This window comes from Equus przewalskii, chromosome 6, assembly GCF_037783145.1.
Source record: "Equus przewalskii isolate Varuska chromosome 6, EquPr2, whole genome shotgun sequence".
NCBI classification, from domain to species: domain Eukaryota; kingdom Metazoa; phylum Chordata; class Mammalia; order Perissodactyla; family Equidae; genus Equus; species Equus przewalskii.
This window is the reverse complement of record NC_091836.1, coordinates 87,446,836-87,464,529: the sequence shown is the minus strand read 5'-3', so window position 1 is coordinate 87,464,529 and position 17,694 is coordinate 87,446,836. Positions and strand designations below refer to the sequence as shown.

General features: G+C 51.1%; 1 protein-coding gene across 3 annotated transcripts in view; it reads right to left on the bottom strand.

Annotated features, from left to right (window-relative positions):
- Positions 1–16,694, bottom strand: part of NAV2 (neuron navigator 2) — a 706,640-nt gene extending 689,946 nt beyond the window's left edge. For all 3 annotated transcript variants that reach the window (XM_070624490.1, XM_070624493.1, XM_070624495.1), the window contains exons 1-2: positions 16,586–16,694; positions 10,998–11,652 (exon numbers count right to left, since the gene is read on the bottom strand). In XM_070624490.1, coding sequence (XP_070480591.1) covers positions 10,998–11,072 — 75 coding nt within the window. In that variant the 5' untranslated portion in view covers positions 11,073–11,652; positions 16,586–16,694. The remainder of the gene's footprint in view (positions 1–10,997; positions 11,653–16,585) is intronic.
- Between the last annotated feature and the right edge of the window lie 1,000 nt (positions 16,695–17,694).

Here is a 17,694-nt window from a genome sequence, read left to right as displayed (position 1 = left end):
TGCTGATTTATTCAGTACATCTCCGTTTGGGTACATCTGAGCCACTGTTTTCGCCTCTAATCTCACCTCTAAATAATCAGCTCATGCAGACATAATGAAGTGACCTTCCAGGTCATCCGTCACCATGGACCCGTGGAAACCCAAAGGAAAAAGGCACATCTCTGCCAGGGGGTTGGGAAATAATAGATTCATAATAATAAAACTGAGTCTTTGCAGTTAAGAAACCCCACACGTATAAAGATGCACAAATGCAGGACATTCACCTCTAAGCAGTCCTCCCACACAGCCTTTTTCCCATCACAAAATAGAAGACAACTAAAACCCGCTCCTTTCTAAGATGTTACTGTTCTATGTCACTGAGTCGGAGTCAGAGGACGGGCCTATCTCTCCCGTTCACCCCTGCTAATTCAAAATGTTGACTCTCATTCATTCATTCAACAAATATGTACTGGCCATCTACTACGTGCCAAACAATGTAATATGTGTTAGGAATATAGAAATAAACAAGAAACGGAACAGCTAGCGAAGAAGAGACTTGAATTGATTAAATGCAGACTTACACAAGCGAGACGCCAAGAGGTAAGAACTACAATTCTTTGTTCTACATTTTAGCTTTCATGAAGATTTCCCATGTCCTTAAGGATTTTTTGCTTATTGTATTTTTTAATTATATCAGTGAAAAAAGAGAAATATTTTAACCTAAACTTCGAATCACACACTCGAGGGAGCCTTTCATCTACAATCCACCCTTTGAGGGGGCGGGACTGAGAGAACCTCACTCACCTACCTAAGAAGTTAGCAGAAACCTGGATTTTGAACATAAAGGCACCACGTTGCTCCCAGGGGTCTAGACTGCCACCTCTGTGACAGTGTCACAAGAGATGAGAGACGTGGGATCCTGCTGGTTATCATCAAGATGTTGACTCCTGTCCCTGAAGTCCCACTGTGGCCCAGAGGCTCAAGGGAGCATGGAAACGGACGAGGCTTTGAGTGACCTTGTCTCTGCTTACTGAGCTTAGCCAAGGGAGACATCCCCATGTGACCCAAGCGTATTTCTCTGCCTTCCTCTCAAACACACAGTTACACAGCTCTGGCTTATTCCCCAAACGACCCCCAGTTCCCACATCAGGAACCACCCTGATCTGGCTCCATCGGCCACCTGCCCCGATCCCAATCCTTGCCTCCGCCTCCTCCCACGTGAACTGCGAATGCAGATGCAAGTCTTCCAAGGCTCCCTCTCCTCAGAAGAGGCTGGGCTGTAAAATCATTCACTCCTGCTCTGCCATCCGCATCTCCTCCCGTTTCTCTTCCCATCCCCCAAGTCCTTCTCTTTCTAATTATCCCAAAGAGAAGGAGGATGAAAAATTAATGCTCTAATGATGGGAGACAGAGATGTCATTATTTTGATCCAAACCACAGGCATGGAAGAATCTGATCTAAGCTTCAGGAGCAAAGTCACCTGGGGTGGATTTGGAAAACCTTGGTTAATTGGAGCTCACCTCTAGGTAACCAGATTCGGTTTTCCTGGTGCTGAGGTGTTAGGGGGTGCCACAAAGTGTAACGAACAAAATTCATAAAACATATTCAAGCAAAAATGCAACTTGCAGGGGGATGTTTTAAAATCACACAAAAGGTTTAGCCCCATCCCTGCTCGCCAGAGCCCTGTAAACTGTAATTCCATGTGTGGGATGATGAGGTCAAGGTGGTTCCCACAGGATCGCCTCACCAAGGAAGATTTGGGTTTTTTTCAGCTTCTGTTCTTCTAAAGCAGAAAAGCAGACTTTCTTTCAGGAAGATGTGCAGTAATGAAAGTTTATGTTAGAAGTAATTTTATCAAGCCTTCACTTTCCCAGAAAGGTAAACTCAGATGAACTGGCGGTAGTCACCCATCTCCCCCGCCCATAGTTTATTCCCCAAATATTCCACTCAAAGGATTTTGCCAAATGAGGAACGGGAAACAAATGATAAGAATTATGGTAGATACCATTTTAATCGTTAATTGTGTGCTAAGTACTGTGTTAAATGCTCCAAGTGCGTTATATCTCACGGTCCTCACCAAACGTTTGACTATGATCATCCAAGTTCAAGATGAAGAAGCAGAGGCCAGAAAAGACAAATAAGTTATCCAATGTAATAAAGTTCCCAAGTTGTGTTATTAGCAAATACCAAACAACCTAAGTGACATTGTCACTCTTTTTCTCTCCAGTTTAAGACCATACTTTAGAGTGTTTAAGAAAGGAATGAATGATGAAACGGTACAGACCAACAGGAAAAAGTGAAGTCTAAAGAGATCAGGTAAGTAAAAAGGCTCTAACAAACAGGCCAACCCCGGATGCCTACACAGGACGTCAGCCGGACAGCTGGCGCTGTTGACTACTTCTTATGATTCAATCTCAGCCCTCCTCTGTGCCGAGGACTTGGCAATATGGCACCTGGAAGCCAGTCTTGGATAGAACTGGAAGGCCAAAGAAAACTCATTTTACTTCTGTTCCAAGCTGTCCTCATGGCATTTATACATATCTTTCAAATAAATGGGAGAGGCCCCCAAGGGGTACCTGAATTCAACTTCTAGCACCTTTAGGACCAAAAATAACCTAACTTCTCCAGTATCTTTAAAGTGGGGCCCAAAACATGCCAAGTCTTCTTTCCCATTGGAAATTAAGCTAAAATAACAAAACATCAGCATTCACTTCTGTTGACTGAGGAAGGCAGATGTTCTGGAAAGTGACCCCAAACAGGAGGAGAAGAGGGCTAGAGATCTTCACCCCTGTTAACTGACATTAACAAGTTGTGTGACCTTGGGCGGGTCACTTCACCTGTCCATGCCTCATGGACCTGATCCACCAAATGGAGAGGGCGTCACCTGCTCTGTTATGACTGTGCAGGAGACCATGGTGCGTCAGGGTACAGTAGACGGTCATGACCCAAAGCGCCCCCGGGCTATCAGTCACCATTCTACCAGACACACAAAGGGGGGCTCCAAACTGTGGGGACTCCTGGGACTCATGCCACCTGGGACCCGAGGCAACCACATCCACTTGCTGGCCAAATTCTATTCCCTTGTATCTCTGCTCATTTTTGCCTTCCCTTTGTCCTGGCCCTGGAGTAGAAGCTTGTTACCAAATGCCCACATCACTGCTGTGGTCTCCTACACTGCTACCCTCACCCCTTCCTAGCCACCTCAGTTTATTCTAAAATCTTCCCAAGCTCCACTTTCAGGGCATCCCCTAATTCCGAACCTGCAGTGGTGTCACTGCCTACAGGATAAAATCCCACTGTTCACGTGGGTGGTCCAGTCTCTCCATTCTCCTTCCTCATCCTTTTCATTCATGCATTTGCTCACTCAACAAATATTTACAAACACCGACCAGCACCAGGCAGTGCATCGGATGCTGGGGAACTGACCTCGCGTCCGCTCTCTGGGAGTTTACAGTCTGGGCATGGCAGGTGAAATGCCTTACGCCAACTCTCTCTCTCACTGTCCACCACTGTATCAGTCTGCTAGGGCCACCATAACAAAATATCACGGACTGGGTGGCTTCAAGACAGCATGGAAGGCTGGACGTCCAGGACCAAGATGCCTGCAGCACTGGTTTCTCCTGAGGCCTCTCTCCTCCACCTTCTTGCTGTGCCCTCACACGGCACTTCCTCTGTGCACACGCATCCCTGGTGTTTCTTCCTCTCCTTATAAGGACACCAGCCACATTGGATTGGGCCCCACCTTTATGACCTCGTTTGACCTTAATTATGTCCTTGAAGGCCCTATCCCAAAACACAGTCACACTCGGGTCAGGGCTTCACATATGAATTTGGGGCAGGGAGACACAGTCAGTCCCCCTGTGAGCTGCTCATTTAGTCCTCCCCGCAGGGTGCTTCTCACTCCGTCCTTACAGGTAGAGCTGAAGTTCCTCCTCCTCCATGGAAGCCCCTCAGCCCCCGACCTCTCCAAACCAGACACACACCTCCCTAACGTCACCGTCACAGACTCCTCCAAGACACTGAAAGTGCCAAGAGATCGGGGACAGTATCTAAGTTCATCATTATGACCCCAGTGCCTCATGCTGTGGCTGGCTGGCATACAGTAGGTACTCAATAAATAAACGTGGGATGAATGAATGAACAAGACTCACCTTGCACTGTCTCACATTCTCTGCATTGAAATGAAGGCAGGGCATTGGCCAGACCCCTTTGCTATCCTCTCTCCCCCTACACCTGAGCAGGGGCTCCAAACGTACTGAATTGAGTTGCATCTGGCTGCAGTCTCTTTCCATCCTCCTTCAGTGACACGTGAAATGTGCTGTGGTAGGTCCTCAGTGTCCATCCCCTGAGCGTTTGGTTAACACCCCCTCCACTCACGCCAGGAAGACAGGTGGGCCATCCAGGCAGAGAGCTGTCAGGAGGCAGATCAACTTGTAACAGCAACTACCTCCGGCTCCAAAGGCGCAGCAGCAGCAGCACGATTCAGGCTGGAGAGCAGGCATTTCAGCTCATCTGGAAAGAGCTTGGGGAGCGGGGGCTGGAGCTGCAGGCTCACCTGTCATGTGAGCATCCATCCGTCCAGGGCCCTACCCACAGCGGCAGCACTTCAGAGCTCCACCACAGGGTGGAGGAGAACGCCTCCACAGCAGCCTCACCTCACCAGGGCCTGTGACCGGCCTCAGGGAGGGTGGTGGCCTGTGGCTCTGATTTGAAGAATGATACGGCCATAGTTCCCGGATGAACGACACCTGTAAAATGTTATATGGCCCAATCCCGCTACGGAGCATGTACGTGCACATGTGTCCAAGCATACACACATACACAACTGATAGGAAGTTGGAAAAGACAATTTTAAAAATAAAATCCAGTTTTAAAAACTTAGAGATATGATCCCAATGGCGAAGTGAAAACCAATGAGGTGCTGGAGTCTAGCAGACAAAGTAAGTTGTGGAAGCTTGAAGTCCCTAACCACAGCTTTTGCACCTGTAAAATGGGTTAGTAATATCTACATCAAGGGCGTGGGGGAGATCTCAATGAGACGAAATCGAAGCGGTGCTTATGCACTCTCTAGCACATAGCAGTTGTTCAATATGTTAGTTACATTTCCCATCCTCAGCCTATTAACCTAATTTCTTAGTCCTTTCTGAAAAATTCACTAAATCTAGCCACATGTTTGGAAAAACTACCTTAAAATATACGTGCCTTGTTTTTCCTCTTTGTCTGGAAAGAAATGACAAGTGCCCTGCTCCCACTGCTGCAGACCCGTGAGAGATGACTTCCACCACGAGAAGGTGTGGTGTCGCTGTTGCTCGTCACTCTGTCCAAAGGGCTGCCAGTCCCCTCCAGCCACCACTGTGCCGAAGATCAGCTGCATCTTAGGTTCATCCCTCTGTGTCATCTGGGTCCATTCACTAACCCACGTCCTCCTGCCTCTTCCTTCAAAACATTGCTTCACTACGCCCCTTCTTTCTATTCCACGCACCAGACCCACTCCAGCCTCCCTTACTCAAACGTTTCCATCAGTGCAGAGAGCTCCTAGCCATCTCCTTGAATCCTATTTCTTCCTCTTCTTATATGAGAGTGAATAATCTACTAAACCACTCATTTTGGAAGCTCAGCTTCAGGAGCACAGGGAAAAAGCAGTCTCAAAGCAACAAGTCACATTCATTCATTCAACCAATACTTATTGGGACCTGCTGTGTGCCAGGGGAGGAAGAGACGGACGAGACCTGTTCCTTCCTCAGTGAGCCAACAATCTGGTTCAGGGGTGTGACCCGTGGGAGAACATCTGGCCACAGGAGAACGTGGTGAAGTGCTACCCCAGCTGTCCTACAGAGACACGAGGAGGGTTCATTCTTCATGGAGGAGGGATGGGGGGCTCGAGGAGGGGCCTTCCAGGTGGACACGATGCATAAGCAAAGCTCAGAGGCGGGGCCGAGGTGAGGGTTGTTCACGGAACAGCAGAGTTTGGTGAGAAGAGAAGATCTGGGTAAGAGAGACTGGGAGGCTGTGACAGTCACGGCAATTCCCACTTACTGAGTATCTACCATGTGCAGTCACAGCGCTGAGCACCTTACCACCCAGGCATAAACGCCCCAGGGGAGCAGCTCAGGGAGTAACAGAACTCTCCCAGGTTTGAAGCTGAGGCCTACAAGACTCCAGCGAGAGTCAACCTCTCACCCATTACACCCTAGAAGTTGGACATGGCGTCAAGTGCCGGGGCTGGGGAGGGCGTCTTCTGAGGACACAGTGGGAAATCACGGAATAGGACGATGACAGCTGGACTCCAGGAAGGGTAATTTGGCCAGGAGTGGAGGATGGACTACAGGAGAAGCAGAAACAAGACAGCCAGCCCGGAGGCTGTGCCATCAGCCAGGCAAGAATTCCTGGACCTGAAACCAGGGTAGTGGCAGTGAGAGTAGAAGGAAGAGACAGCTGCCAGATCCACCGTGCTGCAGGAGCAGGTGGGCTGACGAGTGGATGAAAAGCTAGTGGACTGGAGGGGCGGGGGAGAAGGTCAAGTGATTCTGAGCTGCAACCACAGGTGACAGGGTAGTGGGGATGCCTTTAATAAAAACGAAGAGGAGAGGCTGCTGGGGCAAGTATGATAACACAGTCCCCCCTGCAGGGCAGGATTTGGCAATCCAGAGCAGTCCAGCCAACCCGGGGGAGCTTAGTTATACTAACCCGTGTTCACCGTCTCCACAGTCATTTTAAAAACGGTCTCCAGGAGGCTTTCATGCCGAGAAGCTGACAGGCAGGAGAATATTCAGACTAAACCATCTCTGTCACCACTCAGTCATCAGATATCTTAAAAGACCCTGAACAATTCTTATTTTACAGTGTTCATCCTCTGCGGGAAAGCCCATCTGTGAAGGACAAACTTCTAAGGAGGAGTAGAGAAAAATCAATCAGAAAGTCATTCCCTTGACTGATCAATAGGCGTCTGTCAGGGAGATTTTACTTCTCCCATCCCTACTAGTTAAGTAGGTTCTTAAGGCACTGAGCAGAACTTACCTCGCTGAATTTCTCTCCGTGGCAGTTTGCAGCCCCTGCCTCTCTGGACTTTTCCTGACTTCAGCACAGAATTTGAAGTTGACAAGCCATAGGGAGGCACAGGGAGCCGCTGTCTGTAAGTGGCACCAAGATAAGTCACCACAGGAGGAGCTCTGAATGGCACCCACCCCTGCTGCAGGGAGAGAGTGGGCACGTCCATGCCTGAAGCCAGCCAACCCATCTTCCCATGACCGGCCGCTGCTCATCACTGAGGTCTCCGCGGAAAAGACACTTCCTCAGGGAGGCATCCCCTTCACCAGTGAAAACTCACCCTTTGGGGGCAAGAAATGGTCTACATCTCAATCTGTGTGGCGGCTGCACAGGTGTATCAGAGGTATAAAAATTCTTCCAGCTGTGAACCTAAGAAGCATGCACTTCACTGGATGTAAGTTATGCCTCAATTAAAAAGGAAATTAATTAAAAACAATTATAAATATGAAATGCACCCCTCCCTCGTGCATTACACCACTATGCCCTATTTATTTTCTTTAGAGCACAGGCCATTGTTTGCAAATAGATGATGTCGTTAATTCCTGTCATTTGCTGTTCAGAGAGGCACTCTCCAATGCGGTAGCCACTAGGCACATGTGTCTATTTAAGTTTAAATTCATTAAAACGAAATAAGATCTAAAATTAAGGTCCTCGGTCACACTAGCCACATTTCAAGTGCTCTGTGGCTCTGTGAAGCTAGCGGCTACCAATGTGTACAGGACACGAATAGGACATTTCCGTCACTGCAGAAAGCTTTGTGGGACAGTGCTGGTCTAAAATGTAAGCTTCAGGAAAGAAGAGCCCTTGTCTGTCTGGTTTATACCTAGATTCCAGAATGGTGCTCGGCACGTGGAAGACACTTCCTAAATACTTGTTGAGTAGATGAATAAAAGAATTTTGTAATACAAAAAAAAAAAAAATCACAAAGCAAAAACAAAAACCTGGAAACATGCTAAATGTACATCTATAAGGAATTAGTTTTAAAAAATTTGGCCCATTCTGTAAAAGAACTCTATTCAGTCGTTAAAAGGCGTGAATAGGTGCGTACGTAATGACTCAGACAGATATCCACACTATATTAAGTGAAAAAGCAAGTTTCTTAAAAATATAGAGTGTGATTTTACTTTATTAAGAAATGCAAACCAAAAATAGTCAGGAAAGATATATGCCAAACTGTTATCAGCAGTCACTGCTGGCTAGAATCAGAGAAAAGAGGAATTACACTCTGCATCCTTCTGTAATGTTTGAATGTGCAATGAGTAGATATTACTTGAGCACTTTTTTTAATGATCGAAAACAAAATCACATCAGCCCTCTAAGAACAAAAGAAAAAAAAGGAATCTCACATTGAAACTGCCCAGAGCACATACAGAACATTTCCTAAACAATCACCAAGTGCCAAATTCCTTACCAGCTTTATTTCATTTATTTTCAACAACTGCCCTGTAATTAAATGCTATTGTCCTCTGTTAAAACTGTAGAATCTAAAGATCAGAGAGGTTAAGTAGATTTCTCAGGGTTGCACAGCTATCACACAGCACCGTTGGCCTTTGAACCCAGCTCATGGCACTCTTCACTGCAGAAAGCACAGGCAAATACCTCCAAAGATCCGAATCCCAGAGGCGCCCTGAACTAGAGCCTTCATCTCCACGAAACCCCACACAGGGACCAAGTCACGACAAGGCGCATGAAACCCATTTGCCCCTAGACAAAGTGGCCTCTGCTGCTCAGGACAGTAGGAAATGGAGCAAAATTGAAGGCAGCCACTCTCCCTCTGCCTTGTCTCCCCAGCTTATCCCACAATTGTCAATTGAATAACACACACACACACACTGACAGCAGTGCCATAGGATCCGTGCCAGGGAACGCTTGGTAACGTAGGCATGCTGGGAGCCTCCCTAGCTCCCCAGCAGATGCCTCGACTGCGCCTTTGTTGGATTTCCAGCCAATCCCCCCGTGAAGAGGAGTTTTCAGCTCACCCGCGATATCTGAGCCAAAACACTGTCGAGTCGCCTTTCAGCTCCACGGACAAGGCATTCCAGGCTGCGTGCTGGCAGGCATGTTTATCTTCACACTTGACGCAAATGGGGTGCGTGTTTACCCACAAACACACACACGGACACACCAACAGAAGCTGCCGCCGCCAACAGAAGCCACGGCAGTAGCGGTATTTCTAGAAGCCCAGAAACTGTGCTCAAGCAATATGGAACTCGATCACGACGCAGATCAGGAAAAGCAACCCAATCGCTCCCAAGCAAAGTTTCAACCAGTGCCTGGAAAATTCAGTAGGAGATGAAATGTAATACTCAACGAAGCCTTACTTTGCCAGCACGAGTGAGGGCTCACTCAAGCATGGAGAGTCATTAAAATGGATCTTACATATATCATTATAAATTTAATAATTGCCATGACGGCTAGAGTTCAAGTTAAAATGAATGTCAGCTGAGCATGACCAATTGATGCTACCCCAGCTGCCGCAGAGCCTTGCTGGGGTTATATTCTACTTCCAGAGGCTCCGTAGTCCATGTGGACCCAACACAGCCAGAGCCAGGAACAGATGGGAAATACAGACATCTACTCCTAGCCAGAGAGAGAGGCCGTCATCATCGCATATCATCTCCGAGTACCAGCCCAATTAAAATCGCCTACAGTGTCAGAGGTCCCAAATGTTCCTCCACTAAGTGTCTGGATACCAAACGTGGCTAACGTTTAGTAAAATGCAGAGTCAATCCTGGGTTCTGCTCAAAACAATTACCAATTTTCCTCTACCTCTCAGAAAGCTCCTGTAGAAATGAGAGCAGACAGGTCTCGTAGGTTATACACCGAAAAAATCAAACAACACAGGACAAGTGCCCCTTATGCAGGCACCTAAGAGAGCAGCATTCTCTCTGCATTATAGGGCATGCAGCTGCGGGAGTGGAAATTTTTTTTAAGAAATGGAGCCAGTATCTACATTTGTAAAATGCAGTTTGTTTCCATTTATTTTTATCCTTTGAAAGTCAGAGCAAACCCCATACAAAATCCTTTTTTCACACACACAAAAGCCATCGAAAATTATAGGGAAGAGTTATAAGGCTAGTTTCCACCTCCACGTGTATTTCACACCGGGGAGAGAGGATATTTGAGACTCAGGAGGAGAGGGGACCCTCCACCCCACACTGAGAGGACAGAAGTTTTTCTACCATCCACAACATTTCAAAGGAATTATCAGAAATCATTTCAGATTAACACAGACTCTGGCTCTGCTCGAGCTATATTTACCCCTTACCACCTCCTGGTGCTAGCAATTCCCCCGGGCCGGGGAGGGCAGCGAGGAGACACTGCTTCAACTTTCTTCCCAGATGAGCAGCCACTCGATGCTACTCCCAAATGTGTCTAGCTTTTAAAGACAAGCTGAACTTTAACTGGTAAGTACAGATCCTGGGTGACGGCAACTCTCAGACCGATGACAGCCAATGACCTACACTCAACGGGCCTTTTTAAATGGCTGTGACATTCTCACAGACAGGGCCAAAGAGTGGAGTGGGATATGTTTTTGATCCATAAACACAAGAGCCAGCAGACCACACAGAAAATAACTCAAACAAAACCACCACTGTCAGGAGCGCCGTCTCCAAAAGGTGCTAAGAGCGTGTGAATCCCGAACCGGCTTCGCAAAAAATCAGCTCGTATTTGACTCAGAGAACACCAGCGCTTTTTGTTAACTCCCTGAGCTTATAAATCCTTGCCTTTCTGGCTCCAGGATTGAATTTTTTCCCTTCTTTCCCTCTCCCGTGGCGCACCAACAAGTCAAGGCTTCAAGCCCAGCCCCAGGACCCAGCAAATCACAAGCCAACACCTTGCCTTCTTAACCAGAAGGACAGCGAGTGAGTACAATCGATGACAACAACATTCTGACGACCACCTGGGTTCTCTGAGTCATGCTCAGCAATTCCAGCACCATCAGCCAAGCAACCAAGTTCTGCACTCACCCGCTTTTGATCTTCCAGTCCGTGGCTAACCACCTTTCTCTTCTGCTGTTGGCTGGACTCAGAAGCCGATTCCATTTCCCAGGAAGAAAATCCCCTCTCTCCTTCAGTGATGCTTCCAAATCCACAGAGGAAGAAAATAACCCAGGCCAAAGGGATGCATGCACGCCGCCGAACACAGCTCCCGCCCACTGAGGAAATGCACGCTACCTCTTCAGAGGTCTTCCTGACTTCTTAAAATCCGCTCGGGAATTCCACTCTCCATCGCTGCCTTGGCCGTGAGGGCAGCTGCTGCCGGCATCCTGAGAGCGGGACTCGGGGCTTTACTTCAGTTCCAAGGCTGGCTTCCTGAGAGCCCAGAGGACAGATCTGGGCAAAGACGAGTCCATATCCTGGGGCACATGCCACATTACTGCCCCAGAAATCCTTCCCCTCGCTGTCTCCTTGGCACAGATAATTTATGTGTCAATAACAATGTAAATGGGCATTTAATCCACCAAGCTGATAGCATCCACATCCCTCTCCGCCAGCCCCTGACTCCCATAAATCACCGTAAACGCTGCTCGCGAGGCCGCCCCTCACAGTTCTCGCAACTGTTCATCGCAGAGCCTGCTCCCCTCCCAGGCTGTCGTCTTCCTTCACGGGGTAAGACCCATACCTGAGGAGAAAACGTTCACGGTCAGATTTGTCTTCTGTGGAGAAGTACAGGTTTGAGCGGTCTTGCCCAGCATCTGCAGCCCAGACCAGGCAGCAGCCAGCAACCTTCCTCCAAGCCTCTCAGTACCCTGAGCACATCCATGGGCAAGCAACCGGGGGGCCTCAGGGGTTCCCCCATGAGACACACAGAGGCCCCCGTTCTTGCAGTAAGCACACTAGAGCCGGGAACGAGCTCTCGTTCAAACCTATGTGGGGGGCGTCATCAGCATCATGGCAATAAGGCCCCCAGGTGTGATGAGATAGGGAAGCCACGGTCTGTGAAGCAGAAAGGCATCCACATTTTCCCCCCAGTTACAGCTGCGGAGGCAGCATGTGGCAGGGGAGACACCAGGGTCCGCCGGGGAGGTGAAAAAGCGCTGCCTAGATCCTCTGAGGGCGGAGACGCGACTGTGCCACGGAGCTGCCTTCCCTGCCTTGGAACCTGCAGGCACCCAGTCACCTCCCGGCTGACGTCACAGACGCTTGGAGGGACAGAGAGGGAGGAGTGAGGAGGGACCTTGGTACCAAGGAAAACATTTCCCATGAGTGTACCCTTCCATGAATGCCTCCGAGAGCTGGGGACAGATTTGAGAATCCCCATGAAGATGTCCCAATAAATAATTAGGAATGCCTCGTCCCATACATAGCACCAGCACCACCAGGAAAGAAAGGAAAAGCGGAAAACAGCCCTTTACTAAAAGGCACTAGTTTCGTGCCAGCATTTCTAATCAACGCACTAGCCATCCCACAATTCAGGCCGCGCCAGCCTCCGGGAGGGCTGTGGCCAGATCCGGCCACAGCGGGCAGTAGACAGAAGCCCTCAGACCCTCCCTTGCAGCTGTCCTGACCGGTGGCTACTCCGGAACGAGGCCGAAGCCATCCCCTATCACAAAAGGCTTCCGCAAGGCTCGGAGCCAAAGCAGGTTAAAAGGCGGACGAGAGACTCAGGCACAAAGGGCTTGTGAGGGGGAAGGGGAGAAGGGCTTTCCCCCGGGACAGAAGCTGCAGAAAGGCTGGAGGCTTGTCCCGCACCACATGAGACGCTGCGCCAGGGCAGACTTACTCCTGCAAGTGAGCTGCCAACTCACCAATGTTCTGAATTTGCCAAGAATGGATGAGAGCAGAAGAGGCGCATCTAGTACACCCCAGGGTGGCTGGCACAAGAGGGGGCATCAGTGAAGCCCTCTGCTGGCCCAGGAAGTAGCTGAGCCCTCTGGTTGCCCACCAGCCCCATCTCCACAGCCCCTTAAAGGGATCTCTGGCAAAAGGGAAACCTCTCAGATCCATTCTTTCTAGCTCCATATCTCCATGCAAATAAACTCTGGCCAACTGGCTCCAAGAATTACCCTTTTCTGAATCTAAACTGAGACTTCAAACTAGAGGATCAGACAGAGCAGTGCGAACCTCAACACTGCAACTAAACTTACTGTGTGACCTTGAGCCAATAACTTAACCTCTCTGAGCCTCAGTGTTCTCATGTATAAAGGGGAAATAATGATAGCACATAAGAGTGGCAAGATCAAGATCACCTAGTGACACAGAGCAGGTGACCAAAAGATAACAACGGCTAACACTCACTGAATGCTTGCTATTCGCCAGGTGCTGTCTGCTGCTTTGCACATTCATTTGTTCAACTAGTCTCTATCAAGAACTTGCACTGTGCCAGTTGTCTTGCTTCAGTTAGGGATTCTTACTTAGAGATGAGACAACTGAAGACAAAGAGATCAAGTCACACAGCTATGCAGTGGTTGGGCTAGAATTGGAACCCAGGTCTGACTTCAGGGTCCTTGCTCATAACCGTGCCTCTCTGCCAGGATCCCTGTTATTTGGCTTTTCACAAGCAGCTGGAGTCCAGAGTCCACAGTTTTTACAGTTCCTGGCTCCCCTCATGAATAATAATAAAAGGAAAAAGCCAGGTGCCAAAAGGGTCTCCCACTTGGAAGGGCCTTCTCCAGACGGGCCGCTTCCTTTGCAGCTCTGGGATCTCTCTGTCTCTAAGAACAGCCCTGCACTCTGCACCAGGCCCAGCTTCCTCCCCGGCGACACTCTGTCACATCCCATCACGCCAGCCGCCAGCCGGTGCACACACCCCAAGTGCACATGGAGACAGACGCTCCCACCACAGAAATACTTCCCCACCCGTGGGGAGTGGGAGGATGTCCAACACCTCCTGCGAGCCTTTTGTTTCTTCCTGTGAGTCAGTCTTCACCAGTTTTGGGGCTGTCGCTGTCCTCCTGCTAGAGCCAGGGCGGGGGTGGGGGAGTGGGGGTGGGAGGTACCTGGGAAAGGGACGAAACAAGGATGATGCTACCAGCTAGCTGCCACATCCAATCCGCTTCCTGAGAGGGCAGGGCGAACTTGATGAGAGCAAGCCCTGAAGTAAGAGTGCTGGTTTCTCACGGCCCAGAGAAATCTCAGCAAGTTTAAACAAACTTGAATAAAGAAGAGCTGAAAGGCAGGACTAAGAGAACATTGAACTGGGTTGTTGAGAAGTCAACACGTTTGCTGGACTGGTCCTTAAATGCAGCAACATGTCAGCAGCTTTCCTCTGGGTGCAATAAGCAGGCCAGCAGCAGCTTCGAGGGAAGGGGAGCGAGGAGAGGGCCGGGCCAGACTGCACCATAGGATGGCGGGGAGGGGGGGGCATGTGGGCAAGCTCCAGCTTCTCGGTCAACTCCAGAAGCGTAGATATCCCAAACCCACCGCCAGGGCTTCCTCCTGCCTGGTCCAAACACAGTCTCCAAAAGGCTTCCCTTCTCACCCTACATCTGCCCAAATCCTTCCTGCCTTCTGGACAATTCCCAGGGAAAACAAATTTAAAGACCAATTTGGGGGCACAGCCCAGGACATGGGGAACCAGGAAAGGGTCCAGTCTCAGATGTAGGCACATCCTTCCCAGAGGCCCACTGAGGTCCCTTCCTGCAATAAAACCCCATTGCCTGGCAAACGCCAATGTGGGATTGCAGGTGCCAGAAAAGGCACAGGCCAGGCCTTCCAAGGTGGGATGTCCTCCTTCCTCCGGCCTGGGTGTTGGAATCATGAGCCCACTTTATATGTTTCGGAGAAACATCCTTCTTAAATTATCCAAAGTTTTCAAAATTGGGCAAAGCCCCTTTGGTGTTCTCCTCACTTCCCTCCCTCTCTCTAGCTGCTCCTGCCCCCAGGTGACTCCAAGACTGGGGAAACTGGTTTTAAACTGGATGGTGGGGACGGGGGAAAGGGAAGCCTGACCTGTTTCATCTTATAACTGGAGTTAAGCTTCTGCTACACGGGTGCATCCCCCTTTCGAATGGACTAATTAACACTCATCGCCAACACAGCATCTTTAATTAGTCTTTGAAGCCTATAGGGGAAACGCCGGAGCTTCTTGGAAACCTAGCCTTTCATTAATCAATCAATAAATAAGTTACGTAAGATGTAAGAAAGAGAGCCAAGAGGCATCGTGACTTCCGGGCTGGGTTTTTATTTGGGGGTTCTTTTTGCTGCCAAAGGGAGCCCGCCGAGCTGGCCACTTCTGCTGAGCCGCTGGGGGAGGCCTGACCCAGCCGCCAACCCCGGCGCCTTTATTTGCGCACGGCGAACGAGCGGAGCCTGCTCCCGCCTCTGCTCTGAAGAAAAGAAAGGATCACACACAAAAATAAGTCACTAGGGCCCCAGCTGGGCGGCGCGGGCTGCCGCTGCCGCCGCCGGGGTCCCTTTGCTGGCAAGAAAGGAGCCGGCTCAGCGGAGCGCACACCCGGGAAGCGCCGCGGCCCCCGGCGCTCGGGCGCCCCTCCCCGCCCCGCCCGCCCGTGGCTACGGAGCGTGGGAGAGAGAACGCCCGGGAGACGCGAGGCCCGGCCTGGTGGCCCCGGCTGGGAGCCACCTACACACACACACACACACACACACACACACGGATATGGACACAGTGAAGAGACTCAGACGCAGACTGACACAGGCGTAGTAGACACTACGTAGTAGAGATCCAGACATACACACACGCAGACTTAGAGGCACACACACACACACACCCAGATACCTACAGAAGCTCAGATCCCACGAGGATGCACATCCACCCCAAGAGGGACACACGCAGACAGGTACGAGACCTACATTCAGAGACAGAGGTGGCTAGAAAACAGAGGCACAAACAAAACACACACACACACACATACGCTCATAGATACACAGAGAAGCACATAGAGAGACACCCACAAAACCCCAAAATACACAGAGTCGCCGACAGAAGGATCCACAAACAGCAATACTCAAACACAAGCACCCGGAGAGGGCGTTCACAGACACCCACGCCAACAGCAAACAGAGGGACCCGGACGTGAGGATACACCCAGAGACACAACCACGCAGAGGGGGATGCACAGACACACACAAACAGAAGACATCCAGAAACACAAGAACACACACAAGGAGATACACCCAGCCTCGGGCACGCACACCCGGAGGGGCACACACCCGCTCTGGATGGGGGCGTGTGCAGCGTAGCCGGAGGCCCGGGAAAGTGCGCCCCAGAGCTCGCAGAACCGCCTCGGAGCCCCGCGCCGCGCGCCCCAGCCGCATCTGCTGGGGAAGACTTTCCCAGCGCATCTCTGAACAAGGGCCCGCCGGCCTCGGCGTGCGCGGGTCTCTGCGCTGCGGACGCGGGGCTAACGAGGCCCCGGCCTTCCGCCAGGGTCCCGGAGGCGAGGTGTGGCCCGCGCGCCGCTCCGTGCGGGACCAGCCCTCTCCCCGCCGGCAGTCCCCACCCTGCCCGGCCCCCGAGCCCGGCCCAGAGCATCCCCAAGTCCTCTCCTCCCTGCTCGTCCCATTGCGCGGCAAACTTTCCCCCGGCCGGGCCCGGCGCCGTGCAGCCCAGCCCAGGCCGACCCCGGGGCGGTGGCGCGGAGGGCTCCTACCTGCGCGCACGCGGCTTCGCCGGGCCGCCGCCTCCAGCCGGTCTCGCACGGCGCTCCGGCCCGCGCTCCTCAGCCGCCGCCGCCGCCGCTCCTTGCCCTCCCGTTACCCGGGAAACCGCCTCCTCCTCCCTCCCGCCAACCAACCAGCACCGTTCACATGGCGCCTCGCAGCCAATGGGCTACCGCGTCATCCCGGTCCGCTTCCAGGGTCCCGAGCCCTTTCCCAGGCTGGAGGACTGGAGAGGGGGATAGGGGTCTCTCCGGAGCCGCTGCTAGTCGAAGGTGGGCCTCCAGGGGGCAGAGAGAGGCATCTGGTCCCTCCCGCCGGCGCCCTTCTTTTGCAGGGCAGGCGTATCTGACGCTTCAAGGAAGATCCACATGGCTGGAGAACCTGAGTCGGAAGAACTCAGAGCACCTAGCTCAGCCTTCCCCAAAGCCGGCAATCCTTTGGACAGGTTCCCATCGTGGAGCTGTCCAGCCGGGGAGCACCGCTCTCGCTGCGGGCTCGCAGTCTCCCAAGGCAGTGCTTAGCGCCTTCCCTCTTGTACAGCCCGCACTGGAAGCAAGTTCCTCCCAGCGAGAAACTGACCTGCCTCCAGGCCGAGACCCGTTTCTGCTCTCCTGGACATGCAGAACAAGGCCTCCTCGGCCACCTGACAGTCAGGCCTTCAGAAACTAGAAGGAAACACGTCTTATCCTCCGGGTGACCCTTCTTCGGAAAATTCTTCCTTCATCTTCCCTCTCCCCCCAGGGCCATTTTGAAACTGGAGAACTTGTGCTCAGCTCTGTCCCTCTGCCCCTCTTTCATGTGGTAGGCTAGTACATAAGGGCCCAGGGGAGAGGAATCCTAGGATGCCTGTGCTATCTGCAAATAGGACCTGAACTTGTGAAAACGAAAATCCTCTCACCTCCTAAGCTGAAGTCTGGTCCCAAAACATGGAGCAAAAGGGGAGACAGACATGTCTGGAAAAGCACCAGGGTGGACACTCCTGGATCTGAAGACCTCTTCTTTCCCTCTTATTTCATTCTCCAATCAAAACTTGATCCATCGCTGAGGGTCCAAGGTGAGAAGGCAAGGAGTCCTATTGGTCCTGGGAAGAAGGTGGCCT